Source organism: Amaranthus tricolor, chromosome 15, assembly GCF_026212465.1.
Source record: "Amaranthus tricolor cultivar Red isolate AtriRed21 chromosome 15, ASM2621246v1, whole genome shotgun sequence".
NCBI classification, from domain to species: Eukaryota; Viridiplantae; Streptophyta; class Magnoliopsida; order Caryophyllales; family Amaranthaceae; genus Amaranthus; species Amaranthus tricolor.
The window spans coordinates 497,662-516,532 of NC_080061.1; the positions used below are offsets into that span (position 1 = coordinate 497,662).

Sequence of the window (18,871 nt, forward strand, 5' to 3'; positions counted from 1 at the left end):
CCACAAGTAGTACTAGATTATACTAACAAATTAATTTATTACTCCAAAGTTATTGCAACAATTGAATTATAATTACTTTAATAGTATGTTTGATGGACCAAATTAATCGGTGAAAATAATAACAACTAAGTATAACTTACGAACAATAGATAATCAATTTTATATTTTTATTTCATAAAATTCATCCCCTTTTCTTACCACCTAATATAATAATATACTTTATTAAATAAATATATAAATTAGATCATTAAAAAAAATTGCAAAAAAAAGAAAAAGCATAGTTAAAGATAAAAACATTCATTTCAATTACATTGACATTAACACATTTCATCAAAATAGAACTAAAAATTAAAATAAATTTGTAAGAAGATTAATGAGGATATTAGAGATGCAAACTTCAGTTGCAAATGCAATCATCCACCATTCCAGTCCCACCTTCTCCTCAAAATAACAATCAATTTACATGCACATAACAAAACAATTTTGATGTTCATATATCACATTACAACTTTAACCATTCTTATGATCCATACATATCAATATCATAGACTAATGACTAATCACTACAACCACCAAAATTAAAGTGGAATGCTTGGAATGGAAATATGGAATCCATATTTGACTAATTCACTACTCTTACTACATACTCTTCTTCCTCTAAATTATTTTAATAGATTCAACTTTTACAAGTACATTAAACCAAGACCATACTTAACATAAATTCTTTTTTTTTTTTTAATTTTAATTTTAATTTTTGTTACCCTTTTCCATGGAGAAAAGATACCCACCATTTTTGCCCCTGCTTCTTCTACAGGCAACAGTCACTTTTTTACTTTTTACTTCTACTTTTTTTACTTTGTGCACCCTAATTTTCTACTAGTACTAAATTTACAATGTTACCCCTATTAATCTTCATTGTACAGCCTCAACGACACCGTTTTGCTCCTCCATAGTCTTTTCCTTCTTCTCATTCAACGACTCAGCTACTAACTGAGTCAGTAAAACTGAACTCGCTTCTTCTCCATTGAAGAAATCTTCAAAATCAATAATCAAAAAAAAAAAAAATCAGCATCAAAACGGTGTCGTTTAAAGAAATTAGAAATTTAACTTTGATTTTTCCCGGAATTTATTTACCTTTGGAAGAATAAGAATTGAAGGATCGTTTACAGTGCAAAATGGCGCTTTGAATACCATCTTGTTGTTGAAAAAGAGAATCATCTCTCTTCTTTGAAGATGAAGAAGAAGAAGAACCAAACGACGTCGTTATATCACTATTATTATTATTGTTATTAGTAGTAGTAGTAGTAGTAGTATGATTATTACTCTGAACCATTGAATGAACAAGAGCCGACTTACTCTTTCCTAAATGTTTCTTAGCCATTACCTTCAAATTCAACCTTTGCTTTTGACTCATATTTTTCTCTTTTTTTTCTTTCTCATTCTCCGCTGTCGCTTTTTGATTTTTTTTCGACACTTTAACATACAATGGCTTCACCATTTTCAAATATTTCTGCACCACTTCCTTTTTTAGTGTATTCTTCTTCTCACCTTCGTCTTTTTCGTCGCTTTTCTCCGGCTGTTTTTGTCGCTTCTCGTCCTCTTTCTCGTTCAAAGCTTCCGACGCATTCGAGACGCAATTGTTGGAGTTCGAAGAAGCTCGAGTGAGCAGAGACAAAACTGGAACATCATCAATTTTGAATCTAACAGCGAGGAACTTGTTTTTGTTATTGTGATTATGATTTTGTAATGGTAGACATTGTTGCTGCTTCGATTTTGATTTAGACCGTTTTAATCCAGCTAAAAACACACGAAATTTAGTCGCTGATTTAACAAGCGACACCGGAATCGGAAACTGAACGGATTTGTTTTCCGATGACACTTCGGAAGCGTCGATACTCACAATTCTTCCTTTAAAAAACAAGTCATCAGACGGTGAGAATCTGAGATTAGTATCTTCCAATTCTCTCTCCTCTGACACTACTTCTTCCAGTTCTTCATAAATTTCCTCAGCTTCTTTCTCGTCATTGTTTTCTTCATCATTATCCGTCTCTTCCTCTTCTTCATCTTCAGTAGGAACAGTAAATTCCAAATCAAAGAAAGGACCGTCGTCGTCGGTGGTATCGGAATCATGGGCGTCGCTTACGGTGGTGACAATGGTGGAGGTGGATGAGGTGGGTGCTGAAGTAGTAAGTGATGTATGAGGAGAAACTCCATTTTCTCCACCATTGGAGGTGGATTTCCAGTATTTGAGTAGGCTAAAAGCTTCCATTGTTGGGAGAGCCAGACTATATATATTGAAATTAAGGTTTCCAGTTTAGAGGAAGAAATACAGTGAAAAGGGAAAGATAGAAGAAAGGAAGAAATAATGGGGGTTGGTTAAAGTGAAGTGGTACAAGGGAGTTAATGGCAAGAAAGTCATGTGAGAAAGGCAGTGAAGATCAGAGAGGGAGACCGAGTACTCTGCTGAGTTTGTCAGACCAGGTTTTATTTGAATGGAGGGAAAATTACCCTTGAGACCATTTGTTAGAAATCATTAAAACTTTGTGTTTTTGTTAAAGAATACTCTCCTTATCCTATTGATATTAAAGAATGTTGACATGGATTAAGAAAAATTAAATTATTAGATGATAAATATATTCATTTATTAGATGATATTGTTAAAAAGGAGAAAAAATAGGATTGTCATTGTATATAGTGCATTTTGCTCGTAATAAAGAAAAATATAGATCACAAATTATAAGTATTAAAAAATATTAAAATAAAATTAGAGAAAAAAATTATAAAGACTATAATTATTGGAAATGTTAAAATAAGTTAGTGAAAGATACTGAAAACCATAAGCATTAATATATTTAAAGTATTTAACAGCAAGTATAGTATGAGACCGTTTTACTATGAGACGAACCTATATAATTAACCTATTTTTCTAAGACCATAAAAGTAATAACTTTAAAATGATCACTTTAGAACAATAAGTGTATATTGGATCAGTCTAATGGAGATTATCTCACCGTGTCACCATATCATTTAAGAATTTGTGTATATTTAATGTTTGTGTGAAAATACTCTTTTATAATTTTAATTGATTGAATTTGACTTTTTATATTTTTAACTCTATGCTAATACCCTAAATATTTTTATTATTAAAAAGTATACATTAAAATGAATCTTAAAACATCAAGATTAAAATTTTATTGTAAGTAGGAAAAAATCAAAATGAAATAAAAATTCTAAGGTAATGGCTATGATCCCAAATTTATACTATGACAAAAATTAAACTCTAAATAGACATTGTTTTGGCTATTCATTGAGAAACAATTAATTTTTAATAGACATTAATAAATTATGGAGTCCAATTTACAACAATAATATATACTTTATTTTATTTTTTTTTTCAATAAAGTATTTTCAGCGTAGAACTATACTTAATTTGAACTATTCGTTTTTGACCAACTATTTATAGAAATAAATACTTCTTTGTTGAAAAATTACTATGCCGTTTATTGTATATACTCCTAAGTAATAGTAAATGAAGTCGTAAGTAGTACTAAATATTTTCATCTTCAAATTAAATTATATTTTTCCGAAATAATTCTATGATATGATATTGTATTACTCTCGTGAGGTTGGGCAGAGTGAACAGAAGGAAGACAGTAGTGAAGTATAAAAAACTGAGTAGGAATTTGTGTCTGTGTTGGTGTCTATTTTTACCCCTCGCAAGTCAGAATAACTACTTCTATACTTTTTCTGAGACAATAGAGGCAATAAAGCCTTTCATGATCATAATTAATTAAGGCTCTTAATGCTTATCAACCTAATCTTTCTTTTGTGCCACTTTAAATTCTTCTTTTGACTTCCACTCACATTCAGCTTACATATATTTATCCATTGATAGTTTACTCTTTCTTGGGTGATAATTGATGATTAATTAATAAATAATTAAATATTTATTTTTCCTATGAAAATTGTCTTACTGTTAATTGATGAAAAATTTAAGTTAAAAAGGTAAATAAATTTATAATTTATGGGGACGTGAGAGAAATGTATAGTTGAAATAAAAATGTAAGTTAAATGTGTGATATGAAAAATAAAGAATAAATGTGTGAATGAAAAATAAAGAATAAATGTGTGTAATAACCAAAAATAAAAATGAACTAAATTTAATAGGACAGAGTAAAAAAATGGGACAAAAGAAGTATGCTTTTAATAGGTAATTTGTAAATAATAAATACATATAATTTTATATCTTGTAGAAAAAATTATAAGGAACTATCTTATCTATAGGTCTATTTGCAAAATAACTACATTATGTATTTTTTTTTTCCTTGTTGAGTAAAGCTCTTTACTAATTACACTTCATTAAGAGACTAAGCCCAACTGATAGAAAACTATTAAAGATCACACTATACACGTATAAAGAGCAACGAAGAACATAATTCATTTTCATATTTTTCCTTTTGATTATCAATATATATCAAAACAATCATCTTTACTTCCCTCTTTCTTGCATTACAACAAAGCCAAAAACCATCATTTTCTCTTTAAATTGCTTGCATGGTTTGCCCACGTCATGATCCAAAATAAGACAATATCCACCACTCCATCTCCATGCATAAATAGACACATTTGTTGCATTAAATCGAGAAATTATCATTTTCGTCTTTTAAATTTACACCATATAACTTAAATTGAATCATATAATGCAAATTCAAAAGAACAAAAAGCGTATTAATAATATTTGCCCAAATTAATGGGATAAAATAATAAAAATAGCCATGATATAGAAATAGTATGTAATTAAATTTCTTGGCATATTTAGGTAGCCCCTTTATTGTTTCATCTCCAACTTGGATGTTCCATCCACCCATGGCCTTGATGATGAGATCACCATTTTGTGCTTATTGTGGGCCCAAAGTCAGTACTTCAAAACTCCAAACTGTTCAATCATCTCTTTTTGTTTCTTTTAACTTCAATTCATGCCAAATTATTCATGCCTTTGCATTTATATCATGTACTTCAATTCATGCTCCCTATTAAGTTTTTTCTGATAATTTTTAATTACATAGATTAGTTTAATTAAGCTTAATCAAGCTCTTACTGGATTTTGTTACAGCTGCGGCAAATACCATATTTACAGAAAAGACTAACTTACAATTCTCATTAATCCCTCTCCAAGAGTAACTTGTAAGTGTAAACCTTGAGAACTCTATTCAATTCATTTAGTTTAATTTTACACGTCACTTTTACTCTCACATTTCCATGCACTCATCTTTCAGTTTAGTTTAATTCAGTTTTATTTAGTTCAGTTCAAGTATATATTTTCTGAAAATACTAACAATTGAATTGAATCGAATTAAACTGATTATTAAAATTTAAGTATAAAAATGATAGGCAAAAACTTAATTGGTCACTAAATAGAGTTCAACTAAATTAAACTAATCAATCATTCTCATTTTGAATCCAAATTAAAATTTAGTTAAGGAAAACTTGCTTTTTAATAGGAATGAAAAAGATAAAAAAAAGCTTTATAACTTCAAATCTCAAGTAATATTGAAATATATCATAAAAATTCAACTTATTATCTTGTTAAAAAAAAATTTTCAAAAATGGTGGGTGATTAGACTAAAAGCAAAGAAAAAGAAAAGAAAGAAACCAACTTAGACTAGTACAGTAAAAGGAGCAAATAAAGAGCAGGGATGAAGTGTTTGTTGGTTTATTGGGTCGATTTTGAATTTGTATTTCAAAGCGAATTCAATTTAAATTTTATGTCCATATTAATTTTTACATAATTTTAAATCATTTTCAAATTGAGTCGAAGTCAAATTTAATTTCAATATCAAATAAATATTAAATTTTCGAATCTATTTTGAACACCTTAATGGGTGAACATATTGAGGTTAACTTCGCTTTGATAGCTTAACCCCTTTAAATTTTTTTTAATTTGCATTTCTGATTTCACTTTAGACAGCTAAAGTATTTGTACTGCTCGTCCAAATTTTTTACTACTGCTATAAAAAATTTCTTTTGTTTGGGCCTATATATTGCTTTGGGTAGGACCTCATAATAGTACATTTTCTAGGAGTAGTACTTCTTTTGGGGTACAATTTTGTTTGAGATGGTTAATTTTTACCTTTATTTTTAATAATACTTTATTCTTTTTTTTATTTGCATTGAAACACTTTTTTGTATAGTCCAATGTAATAATTGGATTGTTTATATTTATAGTTATACCTAATGAAAAATTATCAAAATTTAACTATATGAAAATATGCGACGAGACGAATTAAACAAGATTCACATGACTATATTTATCTCGTGTAATAGCTGCAATATATAAAATACTATATAATGTTGAACAATGCAAAATATCATCTCATTCATATATTTCTCCCACTTTCTTATAAAATATATCATTTTTTACACTTTTCTTAATATCCCATCAATTGCCAAAATTGGTGGGACAGAGAAAATAGGATAATATTCCACAAAAGTAACCTTAATAAAAGTAAATTTATGTTAACAATTATAAATTAGTCTAGTGATTTAGAACTTTCTCTTTCATCTTTATAATATAAATTCGGTTTAGTATGCACTCTTTAAAATAAGTAAATTTTTTTTTTTAAACAATGAGCAAATTCTATGCCACAAACTTTTTATTGTTTGTTTTTCAATCCTTATATAAAGCAAACTCAACATAATTACAGAATATAAAAAAATCAGCTTTTCCAGTAATTAAATGAGAAAATTTATTGAAAAAAAAAGGATTTTGGCAAAAACCTATGTGGCCATTTAAGGCTGGACATGTGATAAATTAGGGTACATAAGGTCCGTCCACTACATGCGAACCTATCTAGGGATTTGGTTGGGTCTTGGGTCCTGGGTCCTGGGTCCTTGCCCATATCAGTATCATTTTCCCGAAAAAAAGTATCATAAATTTTTTTGAAAAGAATTTCACACTAAAAATATATGGAATAAATATTAAAAAAAAAATCTCAGTTTGAGAAAATTTAAATTCCTAAAATAAATTTCTTCTATCCAAATTTTCAGGTTAGATATATATTCTCAGCTAGTCTCTTGAGAGACCGTCTCTTTAAGAGACGTATTTTAAGCCTAGCCCATTAAAGATTAATACCTATTTACCGCATTCTTAATGCTTACTTGTATTATGCTTAATGCTTACTCACCGTATTCTTAATGTCTACTTTTAATGTCTTAAATGTCTATTTACATCAATCTTAATGCCTATTTATAATATTTTAAAAAATATATAGTGGGCCAGCCCACATTAAAAATGGTCTCTCACAAGATTTTGTGAAATGTTTGTTGTTAGTAACAGAACAAAAAAAAATTTAATCAAAAACTCAAGCAAACTTTTGTTCGTTGTTGCTAATAGCAAATAGATATTCCTTATTTTCAGTACACATCAAAGAAAGAGATAGAGTTAAGATCTAAGGACCCATAGTTTAACATTGGTTGAAGGCTTTCTCGTCTGCATTTATAGTAGAAGCTTAATTCTTACCATCTCTTTATTACATCGGAATCAACCCAAAATACATTGAAAACATATATTCATCCATTTCTTAAACTTTGCAACCTTTCCTTTTATAGAAATTTTTATAACATTTTCTTTAATTCTCATTCAATCATTCTATTTTCCTTTTAATATAATCCAAAAAATATAAATCCCACTACCACTTTCTTAATTTTTGCCATTTGAAAGTGATGCAATTTCACAGGAACTAAGTGAGTGTATAATTCACTGGACAAAGGAACTTTTAATTTTACATTTGAAAGACAATCTTCAAGCAAGGAATCTGAACCAAGGAACAAAATCTATAGCATGAATGCATGATCTATAGCCACAAAATAAAGGAAACTCTACTAAATGGCAAATCTATTGCAATCCAGAACCCGAACAAAGGAAATAGAAAACGTGTGAATTATCACAAGGCAGGATGGTGCCCCAAAATTCCCTTGATCATAGGTTATGGTTCTACCAAATATTGCATATCAAGGCATTGTATTTCTTGTAATCTGAACTCTTTCAATCAATACTAAACTACTTGGCTTTCTTTTGCTCGGAAACTCTAGATCCCATGATCTTAACCACTGGCTCATCTTTTGACTGAATCAATCTCAGTCCGGGATGAACCTTAATATCCCCCATTATGAGTTTCTCACCCGCGTCCAGATCGCTTAAATCTACGTCGATATAGGGTGGTATTATGTCAGTTGGGCAAAGATATCTGACAGTTTTTTTGATGATATTCAGATAAGCACCTGTATAAGTAGACCAAAAAGTTTTAATGATATATTTAGTGATAGGTGATAACATACAAATTACTCGAGATAGCGAAAAATGATTTAATCATAAAATCAGCTTTATGCTCGAAAGACAACAAGCCGATCACGTTTGCAAAGATGGAATCCGATAACACCATCATCCTTATGGACCGTAAACATAGGCCTAACCCATGTTCTCTAACATGCACTATGTTCCTGAACACTTGCAGGAATTATATCGCATACAGAAAACATTGACAAATTTTGACGTATCAGAAGTTGAAACAAACATCGTAACAACTTCTCCCATAGTTCTATACAAGAATATTAATCCAAAGTTATAATTGCTTTAGTCTAATTGACTTAAACCATACGATCAAGTTTTGTTTTCAAGAAGATGGTAATAACTTCTATGGTACGAATTTTATTGCAAAGATAAAGCAGACTGATTTTGCAGCAAACGCGTTTGAACTAGAGGTGTTCAAAACAAATCCGAAATTCACCCGACTTTGAAACCAAACCCGATTTGACCCGACTCAAAAATAAATTTACAATTATGTAAAAACCAATGACACAAAACCCGATTTTGAACCAGCCTAAAACACCTAATCCGATACCAACCCGATGACCCGAACGTAATCTCTAGTTTGAACATCAACAACAATGCCAAAGCCAATAATCCTAAAAGATTGATGTCGAGTTTGAACATGCAATCAGAAAATGTTACTGAGGAGCTCAAAAAATTAAACATAGCCTATTAGTATAAAACAGAGGAAGCATATAATTGGGCACCTTTTCTTAGACCGGGTGATACATCTTCTCCTCTATATACAAGAGGAACATCAACCTTCAATAAGGCATCAGATGGAGCTCTAATGAAGGTAACATTGAGTATCGCCTCCGTTGCAACATGCATGTGAAGCTGTTCAAGCACATGATAAATATATGATTAAAAAAATTCTACATCGAGAACATTTGAACTGCACAAAAGGATTTCAAAGATGAAACCAAACAGAAACATCTAAAAATTTTCCTTCAATGCAAGTCTAAAAATAAAGATAGTATTTGTCTTTCTGTTACTTATTAGATTCTTTATTACTATTTACATTCTTGCACTGATCCGACAGTCCAACATTCCTATCAAAATATCCTCCATTGAAATATGCAGGGTTCTTACCAAATATTATTGCTTCACAGTTCACACAATCTAAATCAATACCCAAGCTATCAAATTCATCAAACAAAAAAACCATCAAAATACAACCTACAAAAAAATAGCCTTCAACCAAAATGAAAAAAGTTTTGGTATGTATTCACAACACCTATCAACGCTATATTGTTCATATGCCATACTTAAGTCTCCCTATAAGAGAGAACACAATCGTCTGGTTAAAAAGTTGCTTTAAATAGAGGAAGTATAATGCAAAAAATGACAACTACGTCAACTTTACAAAATGCTGGCAAATGATATAGAATTAACTGAAACATCACGTTTAAAACAGGGTTGGATGAAGAAATAGGAAAGTAATCTCAGTTGCGAGCCCTAAATGGGCAGAACTAGATGAAGAGGTAACAGAGAAGTTCCTCTCTTTAGCGGCACATACAAACTAAAAAGGATATTTCTTTATGTGCAAAAACCTAATTTGGAGCTTTGATCTCAACTGAAAAGATTGAATGAAGAAGGGATGGTTAAACAAATGTATTTCAGTCCAACATCTTTGATTCAAAGACACTGATGGCTGAAGCTGATTCATCATTTCCGCGGGGGAAGATCGCCAACAGGCTTCCACTCAGGGGAATATTAAGAAACGGCATAAGTACACATTCTCATTACATCAGGTTTATCTTAAACTATGACGTTTTGGAAAACAGATTTAACTTTCTGCTGTTTCAATATGGGTATGAAGGGAGTACGGGAGTAAGAAAAACAACCTTAGAATCTTAAATAAATAAAGATGCCTAAATTGCTAGTATCCTTACATGTTATGCTTAAGTGACAATATCACACGAGTCCAACCCAAATAACTCGCCAATAGCATAGCCAACCAGGTTATCACGGTATCATAAGTATGCTAATGAAAAGTATTCATTTTTGAAAGACTAGTTCATAGAGTTGGATAGCAAACATCTTGAAGTCGGGAATTCGCAACTCAAATTTCGACTTGAGTTCCTAATTTTAGCCTAATTCAAACAAACACCGAAGGTCAAAGAAATGAAACCAATCAAAAATCAACAGTACCAAGTACTCGTCCGTTTACACCACACAGGCCCTAATGACCTACAGGGTAGGTATACCCAACCCACTTATTTTTGGGAGCCTAACATAAACTAAATCCATGTAATAATATCCATTGCCCAAACAATGATGAACCACATTAACTTACTCCCTGCTTTTGATGTGAATTGTGAATGGACTAACATTAACATAAACACAAACTATGTCCTAATTCAAGAAACAATCCATCATTTAGCTATTTATGTTCTAATTCAAATGTCTTACATCTCCTATTTGCTGAAAATTCAACTTCTCCCCATTCCACTCTCCTTGATCCTATCCTATATAATTTTCAGTCAAAATGAACAAAGTTTCTATCTTTCTATTTCTGTATAAATCCCTTCATTAAAAAAGTAGGATTCGTACAAAATATATTTGTTAAAGATTAGTACTAGTATAGTTATATTCTTGCAAAATTCTCACATTTCTATACAAACCCTCTTCAATGAATCAAAAAGGCAAAATCCCCACTAAACATTTCTAGTATTGCTTTCAACAACAACAACAATTCCAATGCCTAATTCCCAAACTAAAGATTATTGCTTTACACAAACCAAATAAAATGCAACCCAAATCCCACAAAAAATTACCCTTAAACCAAATTGGAGAAAATCTCTTCCAAATACTACATACATTTTTGCACCAATCCCAGATTTCTACAGAAATACAATATTCTCAAAACCAAATAATTAAATTAAAAAAATCAAGATAAAAAATACCTTTCTAGGAAGAACACGAACATGTTCAATAATCTCAGTAGAATCAAAACCAGGCTTAACTTGAAGATCAAAAAGGCGAGACAAAAAAAAGGAAGTACCCAGATGAGCAACAAGTTTCTTGATTTGTTTAGTTTGAACAGAATTCAATCTTTTATTACCACCATGTTGTCCATCTTTTTGTTCAAAAACAATGCTAGGAACTCTACCAGCTTTTCTTTCTTTAGCACATATGGACTTTCCTGATTCAGAACGTAAAATTGCCGTGATTGTTTCACATGGGTCGGGTCTGGGGAACCCGGGAAGGTATGTGAGTTGTGTTTCTGGGTCGTATGGGTGGATTACAGCCGCTGCTGATTGACTGAAGTAGCGAAGGTGATGGTGAGCTCGGGTTTGGCATAGTTTTCGGTGTAGGAGCATTTTTGTGCGAAGAAAATCAGGGGTTTTGTGAGGGGTTTATGTTTGATTATGAAACTCTTTTTTTGGTGTTTAAGGGTTAGGATTTGAGATTAGATGGACTGCTTTTATTTTTTTATATATATATTGAAAAATGGGTTTTATCTCAATTGTAAAAATATTATTTTTTTAGCTAAATTTTTAAGATTTAATTTTCTCCTAATCTAGGCTTTTTCAACCTACCATGCAATCTTCAAAAAATAATATTTAATTTCTCTATGATTTATGTTTAAGTGGCATTTTAGAAAGATTTTTAAAAAAGTCACTAGGTTATATAAAATGTCTTATTAGATTATAAGAGAATAAATAGCTCTAAGAAGTAAGTATATGTAAATACATAAGTTGAAGACTTATATCTAATTAAGTTTGAGTAAGGTGATTTCGTACCCAATTATCCCTCTACAATTAGTAAGGAGTCTAGGAATAGTTATGAAAAATTGTAATTAAGGTCTCAAGTACTCCATTTTAAAGATTATAATTATTTTTTTACGGTTTTATGAGTTATCAGAAACTAAAGTAAGATGACAATTTCGTCAAAAAAGTAAGATGACAAATTATTAGGTTTTTTTGAATCACCACACGCTAGACCTGATCAAACACCGGGCCGGGCCAGGTGGGAAAAGGCCCATTGATGCGGCGGGGCGGGGCCGAAGTGCAGGGCCTAAAAGTTTTTGCCAAACCCGTAATATGCAAGCTTGCGGGCCTATGTTATATATTATTTATACATAATTAAAAACACAAATTACAAATAATTGAAATAAACAAATACAATTGTTACATATTATACATAATTTAAAACACAAATTACAAATAATTGAAATAAACAAATACAATTGTTACATATTATACATAATGTAAAACAAATTCAAAATGCAAATCATGAACAAGCTCCTGCGGGCTAAACGCCAATCCCAAACCCATCCCAAAAAATATCGGGCCACTTATTTTCTGCTCAAACCCGCCCATCGGGCCATATTTTGGTACCCAAACCCTCACTTTTTCGGACCGGACCGCCCATGATCAGGTCTACCACACGCCCTTGGAATCCAACCCAATAAATGCCATAAAATTATCCCAATTAGCTTTTATATAGGTCGTGTAGACATGCTAATAAATGTTAGAAAGATTAAAAAAACTAAGCTCATTATTTAAAAATTTTCAAAATAAGCTTCGAAAAATTTTAATTTTAAAAATAAGTGTCTTCGTGTTCAAGCCCTAAAGTCAAGTATGTTCGTTGTAACTAAACATCGAATAAAGAAACTAGTTAAAATTCTTTGTTCTTTGTACTAACATCGAACAAAAGAAAGACAGTATCATAACGTTAAAAGAAACATAAAAATTAAAACATATTTATTCACTGTTAGTAACCAAATTTAAAATACAGTCAAAGTTAATTGCTTATTTAGTTTGATTTAATTACATGTTTAATTAGTCACCAAATTACTTAAACCCTAAGAATATAACCCCTTACCCCACCATATACTATAAAAACTTGTCACAAAACTTGGCTCACTAAATTTCCGTGACAAACCTGGATCTTTTTAAAAATTACTCACTTAACTTAATAATGTAAGGAAAGAAAGTAGATGAAGTGGTATGCAGATAATGGCTAAAATCAGGCCAAATGTCATACATCTATAGGCCAATTAAGATACTCCATGAAATTATTAATGGTGATCGATTAACACTTAACTGTTACTGCTCCATCCGTTTCTTTTTGTTTATCAATTTTATTTTTTACGTATTTCAATCTAATTTTGAGTCTCAATACCTCAAATTTAAAAATCATATATTAAAATTCTTTGCATTAAAACGAATCTAACAATATTTCATTTGAATATATATTTTGTCTTGAATATATACTTTAAAAATTAGATATAAATTTTTCTCTCATAAAACGAAAAAACTTAAAGTGGATAAAAAAAATAGGAGAAGTATTATTCTTTTGTCTCATTAAATTTGCACCATAGATATTTAATAGAAAAATTTAAAAAAAAACATACAAAAATGAGGTACTAATAGAAATAAGTAAATAAGATGAAAAATAACAAATTTGATACGAACAAATAAAAAAAGCGTGAGTAGTATTTTATATTTACTTTGAAAGATTCAGCTTCAGATGTTAATTACTTGCTCAATATCACAAATTGATGTCTTAATCCCACCAATATTTTAAAGGAGACTGCCCTTCACGTTCTTCAGTCCTTACTCCTTAGTATATGGCCTCTACATTACTTCACGTTGTCTCTTTAAATTTGTATTCTTTCCATTGTTTACACTTAATTAGGTGGCAATGAGCTTGTCAAGCTACAAACACTTATACTCGGTTCCAATTACTTGTACTATTAGCAATATTTGCACTATTTACTAATTATTCTTAATTTTATAATTAATTTTTAATTTATAAGTAAAAACATAGTCAAGTAAAATTTTATTTAATTTGTCTCGATGCAAAGATTATTAATATCAAATTTTTATGATGTTTTATTATGCATATTTAGAGATATCAAGAACTAAATTAATACATTGAACTACGTGAAAAGAAAAATATTGCAAGTAATTTAACACATATATATTTTATTTTGCATTTTTTCATTTTACTACAGTTTTGTTACTGGTGATTTTATATTTGTTGATTCAGAGCAAGTTAGGACATTTTTCGTATGCTTTGATCATACGAAGCAAATACGTAACAAACAGAATAGATTAAAGCTTAAAAGAGCAGTGCACGTTCGAGCACATACCTTGCTCGTTCGAGCACTTTGTGTGCCTCGTCTGAGCATTTGGTTAGTTTCGAGGCATAATGTTCTATAAAATATTTTGGCATTTTCTCATGCGAACAATATATGTGCTAGCTCATCTGAGCACCTCGGTATAGTTGTGTTTGTTTGAAGAATTTAATTGTTATTTCCGTTAATATAAGTTACGTAAAATATTTCTTCATTAAAACTGGTTGAATAAATCAGTTACATGATGGAATGAACAGGATAAAAGCATGCAAGTTATGTATTAATTATATAGGGAAAATTGCATGTTAAGATAAAATTGTTGATGATTGTTTTCTCTCCTTCACATAAATATTCAAATAGCCTTATAGACTCTTTGTTTAGTATCTAATTTCATAATTTATACGAACACATAAATTATTTATTCTATACGTACACTTCATTACTTTGTACTAAATGTAATTATATAGTTATTTGTATGTTATTGTGAATTTCAAAACTCAATTAAACTGACTAATCTATATGATTAAAAAAACTCGATTGAACTTGATTCGACTAGCCTTTCAACAAAAACAAAAAGAAGTTCTAGCAAGCTTGGAGGCAGGTTTGGGTTTAGCTAAGGATAATAAATTCGTAATTAGAAACGGCTGAAAGTTACCTGAAATCCTTACGCGCCCATATAAGGTTCCTAGCCTATTACAAATTACCCCCGATAAACAATTTCGAAAGAGAGAGAATTTATTGTCCGGTGAAACTTTACAGAGAAAAAAACAGAAATTCTAGAGAGAGAAACAGAAAGCTTCCATTTTTAGGGTTTAATCAATCATGGCTGAACACGAAGCATCTAAGCCTGAATCCTTGATTGAAAAGATCTCTGAGAAAATTCATGATCACCATTCCTCATCTTCTGATTCCGATGATGATAAATCCGCACCTTCTTCGTTGAAATCTAAGATTTATCGTCTATTTGGAAGAGATAAGCCTGTTCACAAGGTTCTCGGTGGCGGTAAACGTACGATTTGTTCCTTATTAGTCGTTTTTTGGTTTTCTGTCGTTGACGTTTTTTCTATGTTTCGTTCGTTTTTTGGTTAAATGGCAACAAATTAACGTCGCATTGTAGATTTTTTATTTATCTTCGAAATTGTCGATATTTCTTATACTGTTTTTGGCGAAATCACGGTTGATTATAGCTTCAAATTAGGTATGCATACGATATCTTCGTTTTATTGCTTGATAACTTAAATTTTGATATTAATCGACGAACTTTTGTTCGTTTTGGAGAAATAGAGACTGTGTATTGCTGTTTATTAAGTTGAATTGATGTGATTTTATTGAGATCGGAAGTGATTTTGTTTGTTACTTGCAGTTTTACGCTTCTAAGACAGGAATCAGGTTTTTTTTTTTTTTTTTTTTTTTTTGGTGTTGCGTTTGACGTAGATCTGGTTTACTTTGGTGAAATTTTTTTTTTTTTTTTGACGTGATGTTTTTGGGATGTACATGGAATTTATTGTGAACTGATGTATTAATCGATATACTGCTAATAACAGCTTTAGCGTTTTTATTTTTTATGTGTCTTGTTATCAGTTTGTGAAACAATATCAGCCATCAACTAGCATTTTTCCATCATTATGATTCGCTTTATTATGAACTATAATATAATAATGAGAAATGATGATATTTTGGAGCGAAAAAAGAGAAAGTTGAAAGTAACACTTTCATTATGCGTCCAAGCCTGATAAAAAAAGATTCAATTAAGGACTTAAATTAATTTGAAGTTGTGAAATTTGTAACTGGAAAGTTAATAATTAGATCATGTTAGAAATTCCTATGTTAGCTTTTTTTCTGGCCATAAAGTTGGGAGATGTCGAAGATTTAATTGTAAAGTTGCAATTTTTTATGTAAATAGTATGCCCCTATGTGGGTTTGTTGCTTGAGAATTGTGTTTCTGATTCTGATTCTAAATGGATGCAGCTGCGGATATTCTTTTGTGGAGAGACAAGAAAATTTCTGCTGTGATTCTTGGTACTGTCACTGCTGTATGGGCTTTGTTTGAAGTATTTGAGTACCATTTGCTCACTCTGATTTGCCATCTTTTGATACTTACTATTACCGTTCTGTTCTTGTGGTCGAATGCCTCGGGCTTCATCAACAAGTAAGCAGTTGATATTTTTGGCTACTATGGATTGTTGCTCAAGTTTTGGTAATTAGATTTTTAATGCATTTGGTTTACTTATAGGGCTCCCCCCAAAATTCCTGATGTACACATTCCTGAGGGCCCAGTCCTAGAAGTTGCATCAGCTTTGAGATGTGAAATCAATCGCGGACTTGCCTCTGTTCGTGAGATTGCGTCAGGAAAAGACTTGAAAAAATTTCTCGCTGTATGTTACCCTATGATTCTTGTGATTACTTGCACATAAAGTCTAGAGCTGACGTTGAATACTGTTGTGTCTTGGTCAGGTTATTGCCGGTTTGTGGTTCTTTTCAATCTTGGGAAGTTGCTGCAACTTCTTGACATTGTTCTACATAAGTAGTGTCCTTATAATCTCAAGCTCAGTTAGTTTTCTATTTTTCTATTTTATCAGATTCTGATGTTTGTTTCATTTGGCTGTTGTCTCAAATGGTGACTAGGCTTTGTTCTGCTTCACACCTTGCCTGTACTGTATGAGAAATACGAGGATCAAGTAGATGCATTCGCTGAGAAGGCCATGATTGAGATTAAGAAACAGTATGCCGTCTTTGACGCGAAAGTATTGAGCAAAATCCCTAGGGGTCCATTGAAAGACAAGAAGATGGCTTAATGTGATATGGTGCCTACTGGTACATGGTGGTTTCGGCCTTTCGGTGGCCAGATACATAAGGTAGGCGTGTTTTGTCCAGTGATTATGTTATTACTTGGGTAGGTTTGCCTTCTTCTGGATTTTGTATGTGTTTTGGATTTACTATGTGCAGAAATATGATATTTAATACTAGACAATTGACATGAGAACAGAAGTTTTCATCTGCTCTTACTAAGATCATATGATATTGTTATTTTGCAAGATAGCTGTTTGATTGTTTAATTTATTCATGTGTTTCCTTTTCCTTTGTATTTAAGATGATATTACTTCTCTTTTAGTTGTATCAAACTTGGTAGATTAAAATTGACTTGTCAACAAATTGCATTTGATGTATAGATGTTCTATACTTCCGTCTGTTTTTGAAATTCTACAGTCTCTTGCTTGTTTAATTGTGGATGCTCAAGTTGGTGGGTATTAGTCGAGGATTTATCTGGTTAGCTTACTTATAGATGGCAATCGGCAGCTTCTGTTGGGCTATAATTGGCTTTGTTTTATCTGATTTGCACTAGTTTTCTGGGCTTGTTGGTCATTGAGATTAACAAACTTTGGGGAAATTACGTCGGAATTAGGATTTGGGGAGATGTCACCGAAAATTATGTTGATTGGGCCAGTTGCAACTGTTAATTGGAAGGAGGCTCATATAGTCGTTGCCAGTTAGATATACTACTATATTTAGACTTTAGAGTATGTTTGGGTTGTATTCTAGGAAATGAAGGGAAAGGGGAGAAGAGGAAAAGAGAAATGAAGGGGAGGGGGAGGGGGAGGACATTATGTTTTCTTTACAAATCTTTTTATTGTTGGAAAGATTTGGTTTGTAAAAAATGTTGAAGAGTTAATTGGTTTCCAATTCCACTCTCTTTTTGCTATATCCAAATGAATAAGGATTCATTTCCTCCATTTTCACCAATCCACCTCCATGTTGGTATTTTTGTGATGGGAGTACTAGTAAGTGCCCAACCAATGATGTTGATCAAGTTGGTACGAATTTCGTTTACGGATTTGAATTTTCTTGTCTAATCACATCTTAGGAGTACGATCAAACAGTATTGGCTGGGCTAACATTCTTCCCCAGTTGTTTTTGGGAACCCTACAAAGAAGTATATAATTTCAGCTAGGGTATGCCTTTGAAGGAGTGTGGAGTTAGGGACAAGGATTAATCGAGATCTCAATACGTCCTCTTTTGCTTCTCAGAATCGTTAGCCAAAAATACCACTTCACCTCAGTACTTGTTCATGTGTTACCATCCATTTCAATTGCCAGGGTAACTTGATATTAGGTCTTCTATTGTCTCAAATGACTGATGCAATTTCCGGGGCCATTGGGGTCTGGTTATTGTGTGGGTGATGTGTACAAGCCCAAATTTATCAGATTACACTTGATTCAAGTAAAATTCCTTTAAATGATTGTTCTTTAAGTCTTTTGTTGATAGCGTGCTTACGAATGTTCTTGCAGCAGGTAAAGATGATTCCTGTTAGGTATGATGTTGACCTAACTTGGACATTTGCACTTTGGTTTATCATGGAAATTATTGTGTGCCTTTTCCTTTGTAAAATTTTGCCCAACTTTTTTGATATCTTG

At 31.4% G+C, this 18,871-nt stretch overlaps 3 protein-coding genes across 3 annotated transcripts; 1 reads left to right on the plus strand and 2 right to left on the minus strand.

The window, feature by feature from the left end:
• Positions 1–302: 302 nt before the first annotated feature.
• Positions 303–2,573, minus strand: LOC130801714 (probable membrane-associated kinase regulator 2). Its single transcript, XM_057665600.1, has 2 exons — positions 1,135–2,573; positions 303–1,034 (listed from the first exon to the last, which is right to left on the minus strand). The coding sequence occupies exons 1-2, from the start codon at positions 2,267–2,269 to the stop codon at positions 913–915; spliced, it is 1,257 nt and encodes a 418-aa protein (XP_057521583.1). The 5' UTR covers positions 2,270–2,573; the 3' UTR covers positions 303–912.
• Positions 2,574–5,280: 2,707 nt separating this feature from the next.
• On the minus strand, positions 5,281–11,776 carry LOC130801702 (uncharacterized). The gene is made up of 3 exons (XM_057665583.1): positions 11,278–11,776; positions 9,076–9,205; positions 5,281–8,280 (listed from the first exon to the last, which is right to left on the minus strand). Exons 1-3 carry the CDS (start codon positions 11,692–11,694, stop codon positions 8,060–8,062), a joined length of 768 nt encoding a protein of 255 aa, XP_057521566.1. The 5' UTR covers positions 11,695–11,776; the 3' UTR covers positions 5,281–8,059.
• Positions 11,777–15,028: 3,252 nt separating this feature from the next.
• Positions 15,029–17,498, plus strand: LOC130801302 (reticulon-like protein B2). Its single transcript, XM_057665118.1, has 5 exons — positions 15,029–15,468; positions 16,428–16,608; positions 16,693–16,834; positions 16,914–16,983; positions 17,085–17,498. The coding sequence occupies exons 1-5, from the start codon at positions 15,282–15,284 to the stop codon at positions 17,252–17,254; spliced, it is 750 nt and encodes a 249-aa protein (XP_057521101.1). The 5' UTR covers positions 15,029–15,281; the 3' UTR covers positions 17,255–17,498.
• Positions 17,499–18,871: the final 1,373 nt, after the last annotated feature.

Excerpts from the sequence above, each read along its gene's own strand:
- LOC130801714 (XM_057665600.1), bottom strand. The coding sequence starts at position 2,269 with ATGGAAGCTTTTAGCCTACTCAAATACTGGAAATCCACCTCCAATGGT. Across the intron at positions 1,035-1,134 it reads CAATTCTTATTCTTCCAAAG|ATTTCTTCAATGGAGAAGAA; the intron begins GTAAATAAATTC and ends TTGATTTTGAAG.
- LOC130801702 (XM_057665583.1), bottom strand. The coding sequence starts at position 11,694 with ATGCTCCTACACCGAAAACTATGCCAAACCCGAGCTCACCATCACCTT. Across the intron at positions 9,206-11,277 it reads TTCGTGTTCTTCCTAGAAAG|CTTCACATGCATGTTGCAAC; the intron begins GTATTTTTTATC and ends GTGCTTGAACAG. Across the intron at positions 8,281-9,075 it reads ATCACCCGGTCTAAGAAAAG|GTGCTTATCTGAATATCATC; the intron begins GTGCCCAATTAT and ends CTACTTATACAG.
- LOC130801302 (XM_057665118.1), top strand. The coding sequence starts at position 15,282 with ATGGCTGAACACGAAGCATCTAAGCCTGAATCCTTGATTGAAAAGATC. Across the intron at positions 16,609-16,692 it reads GCCTCGGGCTTCATCAACAA|GGCTCCCCCCAAAATTCCTG; the intron begins GTAAGCAGTTGA and ends GTTTACTTATAG. Across the intron at positions 16,984-17,084 it reads CTTGACATTGTTCTACATAA|GCTTTGTTCTGCTTCACACC; the intron begins GTAGTGTCCTTA and ends AATGGTGACTAG.